General features: G+C 40.4%; 1 protein-coding gene across 1 annotated transcript; it reads left to right on the top strand.

Annotated features, from left to right (window-relative positions):
- Positions 1-5815: 5815 nt before the first annotated feature.
- On the top strand, positions 5816-10117 carry IL6 (interleukin 6; the record flags this gene model as incomplete). The annotated part of the gene is made up of 5 exons (XM_080936355.1): positions 5816-5907; positions 5996-6242; positions 7545-7658; positions 8570-8719; positions 9950-10117. The coding sequence occupies 5 exons, from the start codon at positions 5816-5818 to the stop codon at positions 10115-10117; spliced, it is 771 nt and encodes a 256-aa protein (XP_080792481.1).
- Between the last annotated feature and the right edge of the window lie 14489 nt (positions 10118-24606).

Raw genomic sequence — 24606 nt, 5'->3', positions numbered from 1 at the left:
TACTAAGAAGTGTGCTCTTTCTTGGCACTAGCATGTTTTCACAAAGAGACTCTAACTTCTTAAATTAGTTTATTTTGCCTGAAGCCACCAAGATCCTAGGCTTGTAGGAATGGAAAGCATCCTAAACAGCTGAAATTAGTTTACAGGATCTTCTTTGGGTGGGAAGAAGATGATGACATCAGGGTTCTCAACATTCAAGAGTTATTTCTCAATTCTGAGGACATATTCAGCAAACAGCCCATGATGAGTAGATTGTTGACTGTGGGGTATTGAGCATGGCTAGTGGAGAGCTGCAGAATCACAGGGAGTGGACAGACTGCTGGAACGGGAAAGAATTTAGAAACTGTAGTGTGTGGAGAGCTTAGGTATGAAAACGCCATGCTCTGACACCCTCCTGTTAGACATTATCTCAGTGTCCAGATCTGAAAACAGCTGATTGCTAAAATACAACTCAAGGGTTTAGTAATACAGTAAGAAAAACAAGGACAATTTAGGGGAACCCTACCCTACATTCATCCAAAAGTTTTGCAACCTCATTCTGCCTGAATTCTGAATTCCACTCAGTAAGGCTATTCAGATCTTCACAAGCCTAGCCAAAAGAACAGCTATGTAATATCGGGGCCTGGATCTCCTAAGCACAACCTGCCCAAGGCTACATACCTGGGTTCCTTAGTAGCTTCCCTAGACCTGCAATGAACAAACTAGTCATAGAGGACTGTATGTGGGGGTATTTATACTGTATCTACAGAGAATGAGAGAATCTGATGCAACCAGCAGCTGTTGCCTACGTACCAGTGCTTAGGCACTGTGATCCTGTGTAAAGCTGACTAGTGGGAAAGACAGGCCTGCTCTCTCTGATCACTTACTACCCCTAATTTTTGATTTTACCTACATGGAAGTAACCTTGTTCCCTGGATCTAGATATGTCATCCCACAAGAGCCCAGACTTTCACCAATGTGAAGGAGTCACAGGCCCTGGCAGAATAGCCCAGGCTCCTTGGTTACTTCAGATTGCAATGTTATCTAGTACAGAAGGGAAAGAATTGTAGAGCTGTGACAATAGTAGGTCTGTGGGTCAGGTAATCTCTCTCCCCTGCTGCACGACCCCATCCCACCCCATCCCACAAGTCACACACACACATACACACACACACACACACACACACACACACACAGAGAGAGAGAGAGAGAGAGAGAGAGAGAGAGAGAGACAGAGACAGAGACAGAGGGAGACAGAGACAGAGAGATAGAGACAAAGAGAAACAGAATATTCAGCAGTTTCAATGTATTACCTGTAATTTCTTTTTGACTTTAAGTTGCTTGCCAGGATCTGAATTCTTTTGTAATACTTCAAATCAATCCAGGCTGATCTGCTTCAAAGCAATGAATCCTAGTGTCTCAGATGTGGGGAGTGCTTCACACATCCAAAGTATTTTGTGGAAATGGTTCACTATGAAGATTAGGCCTTTCCTACCTTCATGAATCCAGCTTGCAAGAATATAGCAGAGCCTTTATTCAGAGGAACTAAGACATTCTCTTGTTGGCAAATAGCTGATAAAAAGGCCAGGAAAGGGAGGTGAAATACATCACAGCCAGGCCAAAAGAATCCCCTGGTTTTGACACATGTGACGCTTTCAAATAGTTCCTAGTACCTTAACTTTGAGGGACAGTTGATACTTTGCATGCTTAGTTTCTGCCCATGACTGAACTCGGGGAACTGAGATCTTTGGAGAAGCCAGAGGTGGTTTAAGTGACTTACTAGAATAAATGAACTGGTTTCTCTTAGCTGAGGTTTCCTAATTGTGAAGCACCAGTAGCAGCCACTGAAAATTAACCCCTCGGAGAGAAGCAAGCAGAGGACCTCAGTCCCAGGGATCTTCCTGGACTGGGGAGAGTTCTGGATTACAAAGTGATTTCTTATCACCAGCCAGCTTCACAGAGGCCACTTATCAACAAGTTAGAATCTGAGCATTCTAGTTAAGATAACACAGAAACTGTAGATAAAACAGGCACCTAGGCTGGAAAACTGTTCCTTGCTATCCATAGGGCCACTCCTAAAATGCCTGGAATTTTCTAGTTTTCTAGGGATAAGGTATCTCCATATAGAGCAAAATAACAAGGGCAAAGGAGATGAAATCATAGGGCAGATCTGCATTTATTTTAGCACTGGGAGATCTAGGTTTAGCCCTGTTGCACGTTGGAAAATCTAAGGCTGGGTCCAAGAAGTATTCAGGAGCTCCTGTGGGATTGGGGCAATACTGAGTCTGTAAGGCCACAACTGAAACTGAACTGGCTGGCTGCTGTCAAGAGCTTGGGGCAATTAGCCTGGCTGTCCTTCAAAATCAGCCAGTGCCTTCCAGATAGACACAGTTCCCTTCTCCCTAATAGTCTCTCTCCAAAGAACAACAACGTTTTCTCAACACAAGGCATTTCCCAGAGCCTCTCTCCCAGAAGCTGTTAAATCACTTACTGCTTCACTTCGCAAACATCTTCTGCCTTGGTGACAAATGAAACTACATTCTAAAAGCAACTGTAAGTTCCCTCGCACCAGTAACTTCTCTTTTCTCTTTGAGATGCTTTTCTTAGTTAAATTGCAAACCCACCCACTCATCCTCAACCCCAGCCAAAGAGCACATTACCCCAGCCTGAGAGTGTGGAAAGCATTTCTCTTTTAGAGATGTAAATGTCTTTCTTTCACTTACCTAAGATGTACTAATAAACTCTGGAATCCATCAGCACATAGAAAAATACGTGAGTAGTAATTCCAAGAGACACAGTCAGCCCCATACAAAAGAACTGCCTTTTCCTCTCCATACGGATAGTCTTATCTATCCTTCCTCTCTTGGTCTCAGCAATGTTGAAGTCCCCAAGCTTTTAGTTAGTAATGGCAATGTATACTAGCCTTTCTTGTTTATTAATATATACTAAAATATGAGTGAGATTTGGAGGCAAGTAAGTGTGCTTAGGAAATTTGTGCCTCAAGTTTTGTCGTGAACTTAAAACCACAGGAAAAAAAGTGTCTACACACACACACACACACACAGACACACACACACACATTCATTCACCCACTATAAAATCACATACACTAGGAATGGGAAACCCATGATACAGAGAAAAGAATCTGTAATGGTAGAAATAGAGTTACTGTGCTAATATTTTGGTTTAGGAAGAGTCTTTTTCTCCCATAAGCAAATACCAGTCAAAGGCAGTGTTACTAATAAAGATCCATGCTGGTGGCACACATACAAAGGGACAAGACAAAATCACTCTGCCTTCCAACCCTTGGATATCTGACTCCTAGACGTTCAAGCTCTGGGGCTGTCAAGGCCGTTTATGCTTGAGACTCATGCTCAGAAACCTGAAGGATGTTGGTATGTACCGGCTGCAACTTCTCATATAAAAACACTTAACAGAAGGCTTTGGGGAAAATCTAGGAGTAGAGCACAGCTGGATAATGACTAAGTAAAGGACGTAGGTTGAGCATAGCTTTGTCTGCATGTGTGAATGAATGTGCAGCATGTATATTCAGTGCCAACTAAGGCTATGAGAGGGCATCAGATCTCCAGGAACAAGAGTTACAGATGGTTTAGAACCGCCATGTAGAAACTGAACCCACATCCTCTTGAAAGAGCAGCAGACGCTCTTAACTTCAAAGCCATCGCCCCAGCTCCTCATAATGAATTTTCAATAGCACCAACAATCTCATTTCTTCGGGGATAAATGTTTCCGAGGCTAACTCATCCTGGTACAGTAAGCTGGTTCTCTGTAGTAACTTCAAAAGCACGGTCCCAGGTGAACTGATAGTTTTATTGGAAAAGCTCCCTGAGGGAAAAGTTCTAGTTCTTGAAAATTATAGAGTTGGTGTTTACTCTTTCTTAGGCATCTTCATGGCAGCTCTGTATGATGATCTAGTATTATTCTCATGTTAAAGAATAAATAAACAAGAACACAGATCTTGGGCTAACTTAGCCATTGTCAAACAGCTAGCAAATGGTAGGGCTGGGCTTCTAACCCAATTGTTACTTAAGAGGCTATGGTCTCCATGTGTACAACCATGAAAAGCTATATAGACGGCATCTAGACCATTAACATACAGCGCAGATACTATCAAACCTTAAAAAAAATTAAGTACTGACAAAAATATATTCATATAATTTTATGCCAAAATGCTTTTAAAAATCTGTACATGTATCTCTTTTTTAAAAATAAAGTTGTAAGAAAAAAACATACAGCAGGTATCTTTATGTATACATATGTATTTTTACATACATGTATGTATGAAATGTGTATGTATAAAATATGAGCTGAGAAAACCTCTTCCAGATGAGGCTGACAGGAGTTCCATTAGAACTACTGGGAATTAGGCATCACCTGTAGGACCATCACTTTCCTTGTTCAAACATTTTATCATGGACGCATGCTCCCTACTTAAAAAGCACCCTTTTTAAAAAATGAAAACAGAAATCTGAATGTTGTATTAAGTCTAACAATCCTAAGTTTATTGAGTCATTTAAAAATTGTTAAGTGGAGAAAAAAGGAACTCTATACTTCAGAGCCTGAGATAACACATGGCAAGTAGGGAAAGTGGCTTCCTACAGCGCTGGAGACAGACTGAGCTACGAGCTGTTTTAGCTGCCTTTTTGAAGGCCAACGAGCCCTCAAAGTAAAACTATCCTGCTCCCTCCCCCTATTTTCATTTTCAACTAAAATCCCCTAGTCCCTATGTGAGGACTAGTGCCTCACACCGTTTAAGAATGGGTAACCTCACTTCTTTCAATAGCAGACCTGTTATACAAAAGAGGGAGTAAGTCCGCCATATTTCAACTGTCCTAGCAACAGTCATTGCTTTAAGCATCTTAGCTGAGATACAATGAGGTCCTTCTTTGACGTCTTTATGCTCCATATATCCTAAATCAAAGAGACGTTGACAGCCTGAGGACTGCAACAGACCTTCAAGCCTCCTTGAGTGACCTAGAAGTGTTTTAGGGCGTTGTGACAGCAGTGGCATCAGCACTCACAGATAAGGGCAACTCTGTTAGTCTTTCTAGGAAGACAGCCAAGAGAGAAAGCAGAGAGGAGAGAAAGCAGAGAGCGGACTTGGATGCGAGAGGGAACCAGGAGTGCTCGAGGACAGACAGAGGTCTTTCTATATTCCACTCACTTTACCCACTGACAACTCCTAGAAAACAACTGCACAAAATTTGGAGGTGAAGAAACTATTGGAAACAGTTGGTTCCGATAAGATACCGGAAAAATAAGCAATATGCAACAGGCATCGTTACTGTCTGTGTGACTCCTGGTTGGGTATTGAGGGTAAGGGTAGTAGTGTGTATCTTTGTATGATCTGAAGAAACTCAGGTCAGAACATCTTTAGATTCTTACAGACATAAAAAAAAAAAAAAGCTAGGATAGTAAATCCTAGCCTCTTATTAATTCGTGTGTTTGTGTGTGTGTGTGTGAACATGTCTTTAAATAACATCAGCTTTAGCTTCTCTTTCTCCTTATGAAACATTGTGCATTTTAGTTTTTTTTCCCCCACCAAGTGCTCAAGTGCTGAGTCACTGTTAAAGAAAAAAAGAAAGTGATTATGCTTCTTAGACTAGCCTCAAGGATGACTTAAGCACTTTCCCCCTCCTAGTTGTGATTCTTTCGATGCTAAAGGACGTCACATTGTGCAATCTTAATAAGGTTTCCAATCAGCCCCACCCACTCTGGCCCCGTCTCCCCTCCAACAAAGATTTTTATCAAATATGGGATTTTCCCATGAGTCTCAAAATTAGAGAGTCGACTCCCAATAAATATGAGACTGGGGATGTCTGTAGCTCATTCTGCTCTCGAGCCCAACAGGAACGAAAGTCAACTCCATCTGCCCTCCAGGAACAGCTATGAGGTTCCTCTCCCCAAGTAAGTGAAGGCAGTTCCTTGCCCACTGGCGGAGCTATTGAGACTGAGAGGAGAGTGAGGCAGAGAGCCAGCATTGTGGGTTGGCCAGCAGCCAACAGGCTCCCAGCTGTGCTGCCTGCTCATTTGCTGTTTTCCCTTTCCTCCACGCAGGAGACTTCCATCCACTTGCCTTCTTGGGACTGATGTTGGTGACAGCCACTGCCTTCCCTACTTCACAAGTCGGGAGAGGAGACTTCACAGAAGATACCACCCCCAACAGACCAGTATATACCACTTCACAAGTTGAACGCTTAACTACGTATGTTCTCAGGGAGATCTTGGAAATGAGAAAAGAGGTGGGTAGGCTGTGGAAGTGATGAAGGCCCAGTGTGGGCATCCATTCATTCTCTTTGCTCCTGAATTGGGAGTTCTCTGCTAGCTTCTAGGGCCCTTAGGATTTGAAACTAAAGATCAAAGTAGACTGTATTCTCTCTCTTCTCTTTGCTGGTTTTGGGTGGTGTGTGTGTGTGTGTGTGTGTGTGTGTGTGTGTGTGTGTGTGTGTGTGTGTATTCTTTCCCTGTCTGGAAGATACAGAATGTGACTGCATTTCTAGAAAATTCACAATGGGCCATTCTCAGTTCCAATTTAGCTATTGTTTTTTTGGGTAGGGATTTCTCTTATCAAAGAGTAAGATCTCTTTGCCTTCATTTGTTCCTTGAACTCTACAAAGAACCAGAAAGTGTTTTGGTTGAATGTAGTAAGCTATGTGTGTATGTTCCAGAGTCAGTCTAGCTAAGGTGCATATTGTATAGAGCCCAATAAAATGCTTACATTAAGAAAAAAAAAAAGAGAAAAAACCTAGGCTAGGCTGGGCATGGTGATGAATGCCTCCCAGAACTTGAGAGACACAGGTAGGAAAATCTTTGATTTAGAGGCCAGCTTGGTCAACATATTGAGTTTCAGGATACCCAGGACTACATTGAGAGATCCTTTCTCAAAAACAAAACAAAAAACAAACTAACTAACCAACCCAACCAACCAACTAACCAACCAGCCTACCAACCAACCAAACCTACCTAGATTAAAACATCTCCCATCTTTAAATGCAAAGCATTTTGGCTTTGCTTGACAGAAAGAGAAAAAAAAAAAAAAATCACAAGCAAAATTAACAGCCTAGACTCTAGGTCTGCATGTGTAGAACCAAACTTGAAATATTGGGAAAATTCCCAACTATTTAGCACTCTATCTGTATAATCATGGAGTTACAGATGATGGCACAGACCCTTCCAGATAGAATATTCTGTGACTTAAATTTATTTGCCCCAGATATCACCAAAATTTCTGTCCTTTACTAAGTTCATAACTCTATGCTGGGCAGTCTTTAATCATTGGATCCTTAAAAGAAATGTATAATAGGGGCTTAAATAATTCTTTATTTAAACATAGGAAATACTTAGGAGAGTAACAAACTTGAAGTCAAAAGAGAGTCTGGGGCTGAGCCTATGGGAGCCTTTTTATTTACTGGGCTGCTTAGCAAGGTTCTAAGGTGTAGCTTCCCTTTTCTTAGTATGTCCTGGCTATGGAAGAGCATGACTTGGCCCTCTAGTGGTGTTTGTTGTAGGGGTCCTTACGTGATCCTTCTGGTGATCTTTTGCAGTTGTGCAGTGGCAATTCTGATTGTATAGACCTTGATGATGCGCTGTTGGAAAACAATCTGAAGCTTCCAGAGATACAACGAAACGATGGATGCCTCAAAACTGGATTTAATCAGGTAGGAACTTGTCACATTTGCTTTCAGCAATTCTTCAGCCAAGGTTCTCTCTTGCAAGTGATACCTGCATATATTCAATCCCAGTCAGGCAACAAAGATGGGGAGTACATCTAACACCACTTGGATGTGACTGGCCTGCAGTAGCTTGCATACAAAAGGAGATTGAGAGGCACCTGAGCGGCTGCTAGGGGGAAGGAAAGTTTCCCAACCAGTGCTGTAAATTCTCACTCATCTGTGTCCATCAAGATCCAAATGTTTCAAGACTCTATTCTCCTCTTGGCTTTGAGGTGTTAAATAATTTAAAAAACATTTTTTGTCTAAAATATTTGGAGAGTAGATATAAAAATGTTATGTAAATGTCATGAGGAAAGTAACTTACAGCCTTGATTAAAAAGTAAGTTCTTCGAGCAGATAAAGTCCCACTACGCTGGGATTCTGCACCACTGTTAAGTGTTAGAAGTCATAGCAAATTTAGCTAGTTCATTTCCAGTACAGTACTTCATGAGCCATTCTGTTCTCTGGCTGCCTCTGGAAGGATCCATGCCTATTTTCCCTTCTGAGGACAGTCTTCACACCTCTCTCCTTCCAGCCAGTGAGATAACCTGCATGGGTTTCTTATTATTTCTTAAAAGCAGGTCTCAGGTCAGCCCAGATAGGAACAACAGTACAGGAAGGGCACTGAGGGGAAGAAGGCAAGGAGTAGGCATCAGAAGTGGATTCTCACTGCCATACCCTGAGGCCTGGGGGGAAGTATTAAGTGGTGCCTCTCTACTTGTCCAGATAATTAAAGGAGGTCAGTTGACGCTGCCTGTTGTCTAGTTCTGTAGAAGATGCTGAACAGCAGGAATCTTATTCTCAAATTGAGTCTATCTCCTAGGAAGAACTGATTTCCCCTTCCATTTTATTCATAGGAAATCTGCCTATTGAAAATCACCTCTGGTCTTCTGGAGTACCGTAGCTACCTGGAGTTCATGAAGAACAACTTACAAGATAACAAGAAAGACAAAGCCAGAGTCATTCAGAACAATACCGAAACCCTAATTAATATCCTCAGACAAGAGGTGAGTGCTGCCCATCTCTCAGGCAGTGTGGAAAAGAGATGCTCGGGGAAAACGCTGGCATCTCAGGGCAGTGGCACTTTTTTCAGACAGCTTCTCAGAAGGGAGGGAGTCTGGGCAACAGTTCTTGATTGTAAGGCCTTGCTTTGTCTTACTATGAGGTTTTGTTTGGGGGCTCTCTTTTGTAAAGAATATCAATACCTGCTTTAAAATGTATTAAATAGAATGTTACTAATTGCTTGAGATATAAGAAAACCTTAGCAGACAAAAGCAAGCATAGCCAACCTTACAGTCACCCATTATGAAAACACAGCACAAAAGTGACTGATATTTAATCCCTGGCAAGTGACATTTTTGTTACCAGAGACCTAATGCAGAGAAGTATCCAAAAGCTAAAATGTCAGGAAAGAAAGGGATCAATGGCTCCTGGCTACCAATAGCTATTAAATGATAGCTTTGGAGGCTCGGTGGCTCAGAGCATGGCTTAGCCAAGCCGGGTGCAACAAGAAGGGCCTGGGATGCAACGCTCACGCTTAGGCAGCGTCCACCACTTGGAGTTCCTCGTCTTAAGCCAGAGCATTGCCCTGTTTACCAGTTTAATGTGCACAGGAATCACCCAGGGTCTTGTTCCTGCAGAGTCTGACTTGGAAGGTCTAGGAAGGGAACTGAGATCCATTTTGGTAAACAGCTGCTTGTTTATGGCCCTGCTAAGTCGTGGAGCGAGCCTTCCAGATAGTCTTCCCCATGCCTGCGGGCCCATGGAAGGGTGTTTCCAGCATTCTTCATGCTACCACAAAGACACTCTCAACAGTCTGAAGGAAGGGTGAAGGAATGCATTTGATTTAGATCCTCCTGTGCCTCCTTTACTGATGGGAGCTTCTGTTATCCAGAAGCAATACTATATGTTAGCATGGGTATTTGGATAAGACGGTGGTACTGACCTCTGAATACTTACTCTCTAGTGGTAGACAGAACAGTAAAGTTAGGATTCTGCTGCTATTGAAAGACTAATAATAATTAGCTGGAACACAAAGAATGGAGTTGTTAAGCACGGGTGTCTCTCAGGGTGAAGTTGGAGCAAAAACAGCTCCCCTAGCTTGGGTGAGTCAAAGCAGATGGACCTAGTTCATCTCATTCATCCTAAATTAGAACGTCTTCCCACAGCCCAGAACACTACACACACAAAAAAATTATGCAATATTTAACCAGTCTTTCTTTTTTTTCCTCCTTTAGGTGAAAGATTCATATAAAATAGACTTTCCTAGCCCAACTCCCAGTGTTCTCCTAATGGAGAAGCTGGAGTCACAGAAGGAGTGGTCAAGGACCAAGACCATCCAACTCATCTTGAAAGCACTTGAAGAATTTCTAAAGGCCACTATAAGGTCCACTCGGCAAACCTAGTGTGCTATGCCTAAGCATACCAGTTTGTGGACATTCCTCGCTGTGGCCAGAAAATATATCCTGTCGTCGGGTATCTGACTAATGTTGTTCTCTACGAAGAACCGACTATATGAATGTGGGACACTATTTTAATTATTTTTAATTTATTAATAATTTAAATAAGTAAACTTTAAGTTAATTTATGATTTATATTTATAATTTTATGAAGTGTCACTGGAAATATTTTATGTTACAGTTTTGAAATGATAATATAAAAATCTATTTGATATAAATATTCTGTTACATAGCCAGATGGTTTCTTGGAATGTATAAGTTTACCTCAATGAATTTTAATTTAAATATATTTTTAAAGAAATCTTTGTGATGTGTTTTTATAATGTTTAGACTATCTTCAAACAAAGGAATCATGTTGTATTTAAAAACCAGGGAACGAAAGATGCATCTCAGCTAGTAAAGTGCTTGACCAACATGAGCAAGGTCTTATGTTAGATCCGAGCGTCTTCCCCCGAATCAATAACTAAGCACTTTTTATCATGTACAGTTAAATAAAAAGGGGAAATAGCTGCAGATGGTGAGAGGTGCCACGAGAAAGCATTGCATACATCACATTAGTTAATTTCAGGGCTTACTCGTTCTTTTATGGACACATTCAACTAAACCACCTCTTGGAAACATAAAACGTGATCCCTGGTTTGAATTCAACTCTACCTCCCTCTAGGTCTAGTCTTAACTTTTAGTTGTAATTGAGAGATAAATATAAAAAAAAAAAAAAACCTCAAAACATTTTAATATGGATTACACATTTAGAGTTGAAGTCACAGACTCTGATATAGATAAGATATAGCAATAAACAAGCTCCAAACAATAGCCAGAAGTCTGGAGTCCCCACGCCCTGCATACGTCCTTCGGTGTCTGCCATTATACATCATAGCTTAAAACGGAAGGACCTTTCTATCTGGCTAGCATATGGGTCCCTCAAAAAGGCAGAATGAAGTGCATTTACCTTTCCATGCTATAGCCATGGTCAGGAGGCTGAGCAAAGGAAACCCCTGTAAGTATTTGCTTCAATCAATAAGTTAGTATGGGGATCATCCTAGAAAAAGAAAATTGAAAAATGAGTCGTAAATAAAAATGATAAAACTTAAGATTTCTAATCAAAACCCAACAACCAGATGTATAAAACAGTGATGCATTAATCTATTTTCCTTACATAGAGTAACAGTTGGTTTTGTGGTTTCAATGATTGCCTATCCATAGAACTAATATATACTCTGAACAGCAGATAAAAGGGCCAGGCCAGAAAGAACAGTACCAAATATACAAACACTGTGGTTCTGTGTATAAATATGCGATACTGTAAATTCTAAATTTAAATCCAAGTCTGTTCATGGCTATTCACTGCTTAGTGTAAACCACATAAGTCCCTGCTGAGAATAAGGATGAGGCTGGGGCGATCCAGCCCACTGACACAGCACCAGCTTGAGCATGGAAGGCATGGAATCGTTAGCCCCACCTAGACAAACACTGATGGGCTTTAAATAACACACGTCATAATGCATAACAATCCATACTTACCCAGCATTATGTTCCCCCATACTTTCAACATTTGACATTTATTGGTCCTTCAACCCTCACAATCTTATACGGCATGTTATTACAATTGTTCCATCATACAACAGCACAGAGAGTAAATTCTGAGTGTCAGGGCAGGTATCAGGCTTCGTAGCCTACACTTGCTCTTTTCTAGGAACAATGGTACCCCTATATTATAACAGGAAAAATGTATTTTTGAGGAGAGAGGGAGAAAAGCGCGGGGGGGGGGTGGGTAGACAGAACACTCAGTTCAGTTAAGTATTTGCTGTTCAAGTTTGAGGGTCCAGGTCAGATTCCCAGCACCCATGGAAGAATCTTAGTTATGGGGAAGTAGAGGCAGGAATGATCCATGGGGCGTGCTGGCCAGCCAGTCTTGCTGAATAAGTATGTTCCAGGTTCTGAGACTCTGTCTCAAAAAAATATGGTGAAGAGCTACTGGGGAAGATATGCATTATTAACTTCTGACTTTCACATCATAGGTATATACATGTATACATGTATACACATACATACCTACATACACGGGGGGGGGGGAGGAGAGAGAGAGAGAGAGAGAGAGAGAGAGAGAGAGAGAGAGAAGACTAGCCTTGGCTACATGCTGAGTTTCAGGCTACCCAAATTTAAGAGACCCTCAAAGAACAAACAATGGAATTCAACTCTATCAAGCTGAAAAAAACCACTATGATCTATAAATACTATATAAATACTACAAACACAGGAAATTTCGTGCAGTTTACTTAATGTAACAGAATGCTAACAATTTATGCATAAATATTTAGGAAATTTCTTCAAAGTGTTAAGAAAAAGGAAGAGGAAGAAGCAACAATATCCAATTGCCCAGAAACTAATGTTTCTATTTTTTTGTGTATTTTCTACCAGTTTCTCATGTGTAAAATATGGACCTGTACCTCTTAATATTATATAATATTCCCTCTTTGAAGTCTTTAAATATAAGACTTTTCAAAGACTAAGGGTATGAAGAATGTGGTTCAGTTGGCAGAATGTTTGCCTGTGATCCACAAAGCTCTGAGTTTAATCTCCAGGGCTGTACAAGACTGGGCATAGAGGCATATGCTTGTAATCTTAGCATTCAGGAAGTGAAGTCAGTATCAGAAATTCAAAATCACCCTTAGCTACAGAGTAATTTTGAGGCTAGCCTTGGCTAATAAGATCTTATGTCAAACAAAGCAAAACAAAACTTTGTGGTCCCGTGGTAGTGTATGTCTCAGTGGGAGAGCATGTTCAGGGAAGGCCTTAGCTTCAACCCTCACTCCACTGTTGTGGTTTCTTTCTTGTTGTTCTGATAAAAACACTGACAAAAACAACTTGTGGCATGGGACGTTTATTTAACTTGAAAGTTTCAGTCCATCACTGACGGAGCCTGGCATCAAGGAACAGAAGCAGAGGCCATGCAGAGTGCTCCTCATGCCCTGCTCATGCCCTGCTCAGCTACTTTTCTTAGACAACGGAGGGCCACCTGCCCAGGGTGGCACTGCCTACAGCGATCTGGGTCCTCCCACATCAAACCTGAATCAAGCAAGTGCCCCACAATCCTACAGGCAAATCTGATGGAAGCAATTCCTCAGCTGAGGTCCCCTCTTCCCCCTGTGGCTCTAGTGTCAAGTTGACAAAAACTAACCACGAAAAAGCTCCATGGTCACATGGTTTAGGTATAGTCAAATATTATCTTTAATGATTCCTTTTTTTTTAAAGTTTTGACTAAAATTGTGTGTCTGTTTTAGCCATTTTTCTAGTTCTATTTCAAGAGTCCCATTCTCAACTCAATTTAAATAGCCACTGAAATATATCAATGCCCCTCGAGAAATTCCAATTAGCTCATTTACAGAAACAGAAAGACAAACAAGCAGGAGATGCTGTTAACTCTCATTTTTTTAAAAAAATGTATCTATTTTCTGTATGTGAGTACACTGTAGCTGTCTTCAGACACACCAGAAGAGGACATCGGATCCCATTACAGATTGTAGTGAGCCACCATGTGGTTGCTGGGAATTGAACTCAGAACCCCTGGAAGAGCATTGTAACCACTGAGCCCTCTCTGCAGCCCCAACTCTCATTTTCATACTCACACTGGGGGAGAATATTTACCATCTTCATCAATTTCTAATGGAACAACAGTTAATTTTTGGAATGTCTTCTTCATTTTCTCTCGATCTGCAATGGCAAAACAACTGAGAGAGGTTGGAGCCTGCCTTGAGGCTTGGGGCCATACTCATGTGCTCAAATGAGTAAGTGACATCTGTGTACTGACTGGTTTTAATAAATGTGATCCCAATGTTTCACATTATTTTAATCCTAAACAAAGAAAACACTGATTATTTAATCCTAAGCGAAGAGAAACATCAATCTGCCTAAACTGTGAATCCCTGTTCTGACGCTCAGGGGCTGCACCTCCCTGTCTCTTTTTTCATTTTACTCTTTAATTAATAAAAGCCTTTTAATAGTGTGACAGGAGACTGTAAAATCTAGTGTATTTATACATGTAGGACAATCTCCACATATTATCCTGAAAAGAAAACCTTTTCTATTAGTTTCCGAGTATTTGGCTTTATGTGGAGATCTTTGATCCACTTGTACAAGGAGATAAGAAAAGATCGATTTGCATTCTTCTGCATGCTGACTGCCAGTTGAACCAGTACCATCTGTTGAAGAAGCTGTCTTTCCATTAAATGTTTTCAGCTCTTTTGTCAAAGATCAAGTGACCATAGGCATGCAGTTTTATTTCTGGGTCTTCAATTCTATTCCATTGATCTACTTTCCTGTTTAAATCATGATTGATCTGTAATACAGCTTGAGGTAAGGGATGATGATCCCCCAGAAGTTCTTTTATTGTTGAAGAGAGGTTTCGCTATCCTGGGTTTTTAGTTATTCCAAATAAATTTGCAAATTGCTCTCTCCAACTCTATTAAGAATTGAGTTGGAATTTTGATGGGGATTGCATTGAATCTGTAGATTACTTTTGACAAGATGGCCATTTTTATTATATTAATCCTGCCAATCCATGAGCATGGGAGATCTTTCCATCTTCTGAGATCATCCATTCCTTTCTTCAGAGACTTGAAGTTCTTGTCATATAGAGCTTTCACTTGCTTTGTTAGGGATACACCAAGGTATTTTATATTCTTTGTGACTATTGTGAAGAGTATCTTTTCCTAATTTATTTCTCAGCTTGTTTATCCTTTGAGTAGAGGAAAGCTACTGATTAGTTTGAGTTAATTTTACATCTAGCCACTTTGCTGAAATTGTTTATCAGGTTTAGAAGTTCCCTGATGGAATTTTTGGGATCACTTAAGTATACTATTATATCATCTGCAAATAGTGATATTTTGACTTCTTCCTTTCCAACTTGTATCTTTGGCATCCTTTTGTTGTCTAATTTCTCTGGCTAGAACATCAAGTACTATACTGAATATGTAGGTGGAAAGTGGCCAGCCTTGTCTAGTCCCTGATTTTAGTGAGATTGCTTCACGTTTCTCACCATTTAGTTTGATGTTGGCTACTGGTTTGCTGTATATTGTTTTTACTATGTTTATGTATGGGCCTTGAATTTGTGATCTTTCCAAGACTTTTATCATGAAAGGATGTTGAATTTTGTCAAATGCTTTCTCAGCATCAAAGAGAAAGTGGGGAAGAGCTTAGAACACATAGGCATAGGGGAAATTTTCCTGAACAGAACACCAATGGCTTATGCTCTAAGATCAAGAATCGACAAATGGGATCTCATAAAATTGTAAAGCTTCTATGAGGCAAAGAACACTGTCAATAGGACAAGATGGAAACCAACAGATTGGGAAAAGATTTTTACCAATTCTACATCTGTTAGAGGCCTAATATTCCATATATACAAAGAATTCAAGAAATTAGAGTCTAGAGAATCAAATAACCCTATTAAAAATGGGGTACAGAGCTAAACAAAAAAATTCTCAATTGCAGAATATGGAATGGCTGAGAAGCACCTAAAGAAATGTTCAACATCCCTAGACATCAGGAAAATGCAAATCAAAACAACTCTGAGATTCTACCTCACACCAGTCAAAATGGCTAAGATCAAAAACTCAGGTGACAGCAGATGCTGGCAAGGATGTAGAGAAAGAGGAACACTCTTCAATTGTTGATGGGACTGCAAGCTGGTACAACCACTCTGGAAATCAGTCTGGATGTTTCTCAGAATATTGAACATAGTACTACCTGAAGACCCAGCTATACCACTCCTGGGCATATACCCAAAAGATGATCCAACATATAACATGGATAAATGCTCCACTGTGTTTATAGCAGCCTTATTTATAATAGCTAGAAGCTGGAAAGAACCCAGATGTCCTTCAACAGAGGAATTGATACAGAAAATGTGGTACATTTACACAATGGAGTACTGCTCAGCTGTTAAAAACAATGAGTTTATGAAATTCTTAGTCAAATAGATGGAACTAGAAAATATCATCCTGAGTAAGGTAACCCAGTCACAAAACAACACACATGATATGCACTCATCTATAAATAGATAGTAGCCCAAAAGCTTGGGAATACCCAAGAAATAATTCACAGACCTTATGAAGCTTAAAAAGAAGAAAGACCAGAATGTAGATGTTTCAGTCCTTCTTAGAAGGGAGAACAAAATAATCATGGGAGGAAATACAGGGACTAACAGAGGAGCAGGGACTGAAGAAAAGATCATTCAGAGACTGCCTCACCTGGGGATCCATCACATATGCAGCCGCCAAACCCAGTCACTACTGCTGGTGCCAAGAAATACTTAGTGACAGGAACCTGATATTGATGCCCCTCAGAGGCTCTGCCAGGACCATACTGATACAGATAAGAATGCTTGCAGCTAACCATCAGACTGAGCATGGAGACCCCAGTGGAGGAGCTAGAGAAAGGACTGAAGGAGCTGAAAGGGTTTGCAACCCCATGGGAAAAATAGTATCAACCAACCAAACCTCCCAGAACTCCCAGGGACTAAAACACCAACCAGTGAGCACACATGAAGAGACCCATGGCTCCAGTTGCAGAGGATGGCATTGTCAGGCATCAATGGGAGAAGAGGACTTTGGTCCAGTGAAGGCTCATTTTCCCAGTGTAGGGGAATGTCAAGGCACTAAGGTGGGAGTGGGTAATTGGGAGTGGGATCATGTTCGTGGAAGCAAGGGGATGGGAGAGGGGGGAGAAAAGAGAGGGCAAAGGGAATAACATTCGAAATGTAAATACAGAGAATATCCAATAAAAATGATTTTTAAAAAAAAGGTTTAAAATCCACTCTGGTGACTGTTACCACAGTTACAGAATAATTAGCCTTTTTCTTTAGAATGTGGGAAATCTTGTTATTGGCAGTAGAAAATGTCATGAAATATTCAACAATTTGTAGAATCAAAAATTTGTCCAGTTACTATGATGAAATAGCAAAAGTTATGAGTAAATTTTGTCATTAATAAAATTTGAGGGCTTGCCAAAAAAAAAAAAAAAAAAAAGGAAAACGGCAAACCTTTGTTCCCCATTTGCACAGTGAGCACTAGGCAGCCACTAGTCTACTTTCGGTCTCTCTGACTTTCCTAGTTATTGCCTATAAATAGATTCCTATGAAGTGTTGGGTTTCGTTCCCTGACACAATCCTGAGGTCCCTCTATACTATAGTGTTGGTGATTCACCAGCTTTTAAAAATCACTAAATAGCATTCTATAGCAGAGGCATACTTTATTTTTTGAGACAGTCTCATCTATGTATGGCTAGGCTCACCTGGCCGGCTAGGTGGCTTGGGACTCTATGCAGACCAGGCAGGCCTTGAACTCAGAGATCTGCCTGCCTCTGCTTCCAGAATGCTGGAATAAAAGATGTGCTGCACACCTGGCCTTGCCATTTTTCTTATCTACTGTGTACCTGATGGAATCTTAGGTTACTTCCCCCCTTTTTTGATTCTATGGTTAATGCTATTATAAATATTCATGTATAATCCTTTGAAATAGTGTCTATTTTCATTTCCCCTAGGTATATAGCTAGGAATAGAATTGTTGGCTATCTGGTAAATGTTTACCTTTTAAGATTAGCCTGTCTTCCAGAGTAATGGTGCCATTTCACATACCCAATGCATGAAAGTTCTAATTTACCAGCATCTCCATTAATACCTGTTCTTTTGGGTCATTCTAGTGGATGTGATCCCACCTCATTTCCAGGTATATCTGAACATAATCTCATTGTTTATTCATAATTAGACTGGATCGGGATCAATCATTCCATGAATGTAACCCACCTCAAGTACCATTCCTTAAAGGACTCTCTTGAATAGTTCTCAGTAGTTACCGTCTTGCGGAAATTACTACTGCAATGCTGCCTCTGTTATTATTAAGCATGCAATATATGTCCCCAAGTTACATTTTCCTGACATGCTCAAAGTCTTGGTCTTACCTGAGTTAAGGGTACTTAGAGTCTCATGTAAGTTAGGTGACACTTGCTGAAAAGTAGTATTTACAGGAACTGTCACGGATGAAATGTCCTGGGGAACATTAAACCAATAAATACAGTTTTTGTTCTTAAATATTGTAGGAGTAGAAAACATCCCAATCTCTCCACCTTTTCTATCCCACAGTGATCATTTAGGGCCACCTGTCTCAAACAGCAGGAAGAGTGTGCCCATGGGTCTTGGTTTCTAGCCTTGCACTGTAGCCTGTTGTGCTGTCAGGACTGTTGCTATGGCTACTGTAGCCTGTTGCGCTGTCAGGACTGTTGCTATGGCTACTGTAGCCTGTTGCGCTGTCAGGACTGTTGCTATGGCTCTGTTAGTATTAAGCTGTATAATATTACTAACAGCTGCACTGTTAGCTTAGTTTTATTTTACTTGATCATATACTATTCCTATTTATATATTTAAATTGTATTTATATGAGTACACTGCAGCTGTCTTCAGACACACCAGAAGAGGGCATCAGACCCCAATATAGATGGTTGTGAGCCACCACGTGGTTGCTGGGAATTGAACTCAGGACCTCTGGAAGAGCAGTCAGTGCTCTAATCACTGAGCTATCTCTCCAGCTCCAAATAAGATTGCTTTAACCTTGAATTTGCCATTATGTAGATGTGTGCAAATAGTCACAAGTGAACAGAGCAAAATGCGGCATCTGAAACATGAATCTACCAAGTTTCATCTCTACTTCCCATCTACAAACACTTCGAAATGCTCACCCCAATGACAGCACACCAAAAAGTCATCTTGTTTCTGAAGAGTCACCTAAAATGTATACACCATGTTTCACACTTACCTCATTTCTTTATGGATACTTGGCATCTGATCTAAGGCCATTTGGTTGAACTTAATGGCACAGGAATAATTTCTCTACTTTAAATACATATTTCCCATATTCACTCTCAGTCTTTCTAATTAGAAAAATGAGTATAAGTATTTTCATGTTTGTACTTGTCCCATGATAAATAGATAATCTTAGCCTATATTCTCTAAAGCTTTTTGTTTTTCAAGTTAGGAAGCTTTAAATGTTTTTGAATTGTGTGTATATGTGTGCAGGTCTGAAGGCCATGGAACACATGTGGAGATCATAGGAAAATTCATGGGAGCTGGTTCTCTCCTGCCACTTTCTAGGCTCTGGGGACTAAACTTAGGTCATTAGCCATAAGTACAAGAGTGTTTGCCCACTGAGCCATTTCATGGGCTCAGTTATGAAGTTTTATACATAAAACTCTAGCATCAAAACAGTACACCACTGTCATATGTTCATGCATGGGACTTAAGATGGCTAGACAACCATTTCTATTCCAAACTCAAGTGCACTGTGCAAAGGAGAACATGAGGCAGGAGAGACTGGCAAAGCACGGTGCAAGCCTAGGCTGACTCCAACCTGGAGTGACCAGAGGAAGAGAAGAGACTCCTACGAGCTGTCCTGTCTCCACAAGTATCACAAGCACGCATTTTTGTTTACACACGCATGCACCACACACATTTAAAAAAGGGATATAAAGCATTTGTAAATTACTCAATAATGCTATGTAACTTTAATGTTCTTAAAGGAAACTCTAATAAAGCTTATTACAACAAAAATTATATATTTACACTCATCTCCTGAGAATACAATCACATAAGAAAAGAAGCAGTCCATATGGTTACCATGCCTCCTTCTTTATATTTTGATGGAATACATTTTTTTTTTTTTTTTTTTTTGAGACAGGGTCTCATTATGTAGCTCTGGCTGTTCTGGAGTTTTCTATGTAGACCAGGTGAACTTGAACTCAAGAGACCCACCTGCCTCTGCCTCCAGTGCTGGGATTAAAGGCATGTGACACCTTGCCCATCTTGGAACATATATTTTGTTTAGCATTAGGCAGTTAATTTCATATGGATTTTCACACACAGTATCTTTAAGCAGGACACCACATCATTAATATAAATTTACTTAAAAGAATAGATCACTTTATTATAAAGAAAGCATAAAATAAGGAAATGTAATTAACACAATAAAAGAGCTACATATCTATTTATCGACAGCCACCGGCATTGCTAAACATCTTACTTTTCATTATAGTTTGGTATGAGTTTAGTGCTTCTGTGTACATTTAGTTAGCAGAATACTGGCTGGCCAGGTTATAAAGAACCTAGGAAAGAAACATTATAAAAAGCCGCATAATAACCATTCTAGACTCCATTCATTCGCAATCATTCCAGAAGTTAGAACACCTGCTGGGCGGTGGTGGCCCATACCTTTGATCTTAGCACTCAGGAGGCAGAAGCAAGATCTATCTCTGAGGCTCCAAGGCCAGCCTGATCTGCAGAGGAAGTTCCAGGACAGCCACAGCTACAGAGAAACCCTGTCTTGAAGACAAAAAACAAACAAAAAACCAACCAAACAAAAGCAACAACAACAATAAAAACCCTACTTGAACAAAGCTACTCAGCCAATCATGTCCAGCTACCCTGCCACAAGGAAACCGACTGCAGTGTGGGAGAGCTAGCTGTCCCCTGAACGTCACTCAACTGTCTCTGTGCTTTTATTTAAACTTGCATAATACTTGGCATTCAATAATCTTGGGAAGGCCCACAAAGAATAAATGTACATTGATGGTGTTACTGGTAGAAAAAGAATAATCAAGAAAAGGACTATTTAGTTCTCCTTATAGAAATGAGAAATAAAGTAGCCTAAACAGTAAAGTGAATCAGAGAAGACTGTATAACATGATCTTTTTCTGAGTGACACAGATTCTCACTATGTATCCCAGGCTGACCTGGAATTTGTTATGTAGACTAGAATAGCCTTCAGCTCTCAGAGATCTGCCTGCTTTGGCTTCCAGAGTGCTGGAATTAATGGCATGTGCCCACATATAGTTCAGATGTTTCCTTTTCCATCTATTTAGCATGAGACTCTTTAAACAGCAATGTAATATCAAGCAAGCATCTTTTCAGCATAAACACATCTTGTAGAAATCAAGGCTTTGGTTTTCCATTGTCTTCACGTAGTCACTGACTCAGAAATCTACATTAGCATGTCATTAAGACAACCATGGATGGCATAAACATTAACAATGCTTGCAAACAAAGGCATTAGACCACTAGCTTGCAATTATTTACTAAGACAACTAAGAACTGGGAATGCAGTTCATGATGAGGTGCTTACCTGGTACTCATGAGGCCCTAGGCTCAATTCCCACCACAGAAATAAAAACAATTAACTGAATGTCTAATTAAACAAAAGAGATCTTATGCAAGCCACAAATAAATGTCTCACAAACTAAATATATTAGCCTAATTCTGAATACAGAAGAAACAATAAAATAAAACTGAGCAAAACCAAAAAGGAGAAGCAAAGGAAAGGAAGGGCTGTCCAGTGGATATAACATTACAGTTATAGTGAGAAGTTATGCTGTAGCTGGGTAGCGTGGAACATGCTATAATCCTATCAAGTAGGAGGCTGAGGCAGGAGAATTAAATTTGAGGTCAGTCTGAGCTGTGTATTAAGAAAGAGTCTCAACAAAAAAAGTTGCAGTGTGTTATTTTGCATCAAGAGAACCAAAAAAATAATAATAATATACTATGTATTTTTAAATGCTACAAGAAAGAAATTTGAATGCTTTTATAATAAAGAAATGATCAATGTTTAAAAACATAGATATATTTAATCCCACATAAGCACTAAACAAAGCATACATTTGTCAAACTATCATGTGATACCTATAATAGTTTACACAAGAATGACCCTTATATATTTGAAACCTTGGTCAGAAATTGGTGGAACTGTTTAGGAAGGACTGGGAGATGTGGCTTTGTCACAGAAGAGGTGTTACTGGGGGTGGGTTTTAAGGTTAAAAAGCTCACATCCCTTCACAGTCAACTCTCTCTCCCATCTCCTCCCATCTTCTCCCCTCCCCTCCCCTTCCCCCTTTCCCTCCCCCCTCCCCCCTCTTTATCTCCCCCCCACTCCTTCCCTCCCTCTTTCTCCCTCTCTCCCTCCCCTTAACATTAGAAAGAGAAACAACAACAAAACAAAAGGAACAAAGAGACCCTGGTAAGCATGCAGTCCTCGGCAGGCACATCAACACTTACGCAGTAGGTTAAGTCCAAGTTGACATTTTCTGGACTTGTGACTTGCTCTTATTTTCTCACCAGAACTCTCTCTTTTCTTCCTGCATCTTTTGCTTTTTCTAAGGCCTGAAATCGGACTTATACTTGGTAGGACAGGCCTTTGCATTCACCAGCATTTATGCATCTATATGATGCACAACTGAATGCACACCCCACATCAGATTCTTCTGAATGCCCTTGCAGCCTCATACGAAATTCCCCCGAATACTGTTGTACTGGCTGGGTTCGTGTCAACTTGACACAAGCTGGATTTATCACAGAGAGAGGAGCCTCAATTGAGGAAATGCCTCTATAAGATCCAGCTGTAAGATATTTTCTCAATTAGTGATCAAGGGGGGAGGGCTCAGCCCATTGTGGGTGGTGCCATCCCTGGCTGGTAGACCTGGGTTCTATAAGAAAGCAGGCTGAGCAAGCCAGGGGAAGCAAGCCAGTAAGTAACATCCCTCCATGGCCTCTGCATCAGCTCCTGCTTCCTGACATGCTTGAGCTCCAGTCCTGACTTCTTCTGGTGATGAACAGTGATATGGAAGTATAAGCTGAATAAACCCTTTCCTCCCCAACTTGCTTCTTGGTCATGATGTTTGTACAGGAATAGAAACCCTGATTAAGACAGCTGTTTAAATTGGAGCTATGCATCATAGATTTGTCTATGTGGTCTTGCTGAGAAAGAGTATATTTACTGCAAGTTAACATTGTACCACACACTGCATGCCACCCTTTGGACTTCACTATCTCTATGTAACTCTTTTCCCTACCAGTTCCTGAAGTTTGGATACTTTTATTCAGTTTTAAAATGTAAGGATTTGGATAGATTTTGTTTGACTTTAGGTTTCTTAAAATTAACAAGGTAAAAGATAACTATGGCCTAATATTACAAGAAATTGAGCTTGGATCCCAGCATACTCCAGTGCTATTCATGAACCTTTTGCTGATTTCCACAAAGAAATATAATAAAAGGCTTAAGCCATAGAACATTGTACTTGCATGGTCTGAGGTTCAAAGTAATGTAATAAACCAAACTAAAAGAGAAGATTTAGCAGCCAGGAGTTGGTGGATCTTTTTAATCCCAGCACATATGGAGGCAGAGGCAGGAAGATCTCTGAGTTTGAGGCTAGCCTGATCTATATAGTGAGTTCCAGAGAAGCCAGGACCATGTAGAGAGATCTTGTTTCAAAACAAAAGGAGAAGAAGCAAGCAAAAATAAAGGGGGGAGGGGGCGCTAGTGGCACAGTAGTTGTGTGAGAGACTAAGGCAGAAAGATCACAAGTTCAAGGCCAACCTAGGCAACTAAGACTGTCTCAAAATAAAAAGTAAAGACTATTGTGGATACAGCTCCAGGTAGAGGGCTTAGCTAGCATGAACAAGGCCAAGGAAAGAAGGAAGGGAAGGAGAGAGGGAGAAGTTTGTTAAAAATGTGGTGATATTTTATATTCTGAAAATATCTCTTACAGCCTAAGAGACTGGAAATTTTGCTGGACCTCACAGCCAGAGTTAATGAAAGACCTTAAAGTCATTTAACACTTAAGACTGTAAAGCTGATTCTCAACCGGTGTGCCCAGAACCCTATGGAGGTCGAATGACCCTTCCACAGAGGTTGCCTATGAGCATCAGAAAAATACAGATATCTACACCATGATTCATAACAGTAGAAAATTACAGTTCTATAGTAGCAATGAAAATAATTTCATGCTTGGGGATCACCAGGAACTATATTGAAGGGTTGCAGCATTAAGAAGGTTGAGGGCCACTGCTTTAGAAGAACAATGTAACCACCTTACTTGCCACAGATTTCCCTTTTGCAACCTAAGCTAACACATATCTACAATCTTAAATTGTGTGCTCTTCCATACTCCCAGATCATGCGTGTGTACCACTTGCTGAAAGCAGCAAACACATAAGTTCATAGCAACTTCCTAAAATCTACCATACATGTTGGCGACAACCATTTATGGACACTGGTTGATAAACTGATGTTTGAAGTACTGTTTGTTGTCTGAGTCAGTTAGAATCAGCTGCACTTAGTGACTTAATCCCTTGTAAAACTGTTAAAGATTTCTGTAAAGTGTCCATTCCTTCCCCACATGGTGCTTTCTGTGTTATTCAGTACATTCAGAGTGAAGCCCTTTGATAAGGACAGACACAGGGATAGACATGAATTCAGATGCAGGCACAGATTCAGACTTGTGCATCAGAGAGGAGACAGACAGAAGACACGGGAAATATGAAGGACGGAATTCAAGTCTAAACTCGCTCTACGTTAAATGACTCTAACACAGTGGTTCTCAACCTTCCTAATGATTAGATC

Source organism: Micromys minutus (genome assembly GCF_963924665.1).
Source record: "Micromys minutus genome assembly, chromosome: 23".
Lineage (NCBI taxonomy): Eukaryota > Metazoa > Chordata > Mammalia > Rodentia > Muridae > Micromys > Micromys minutus.
The sequence above is the reverse complement of the archived record's forward strand: the minus strand, read 5'-3'. Positions and strand labels throughout refer to the sequence as shown.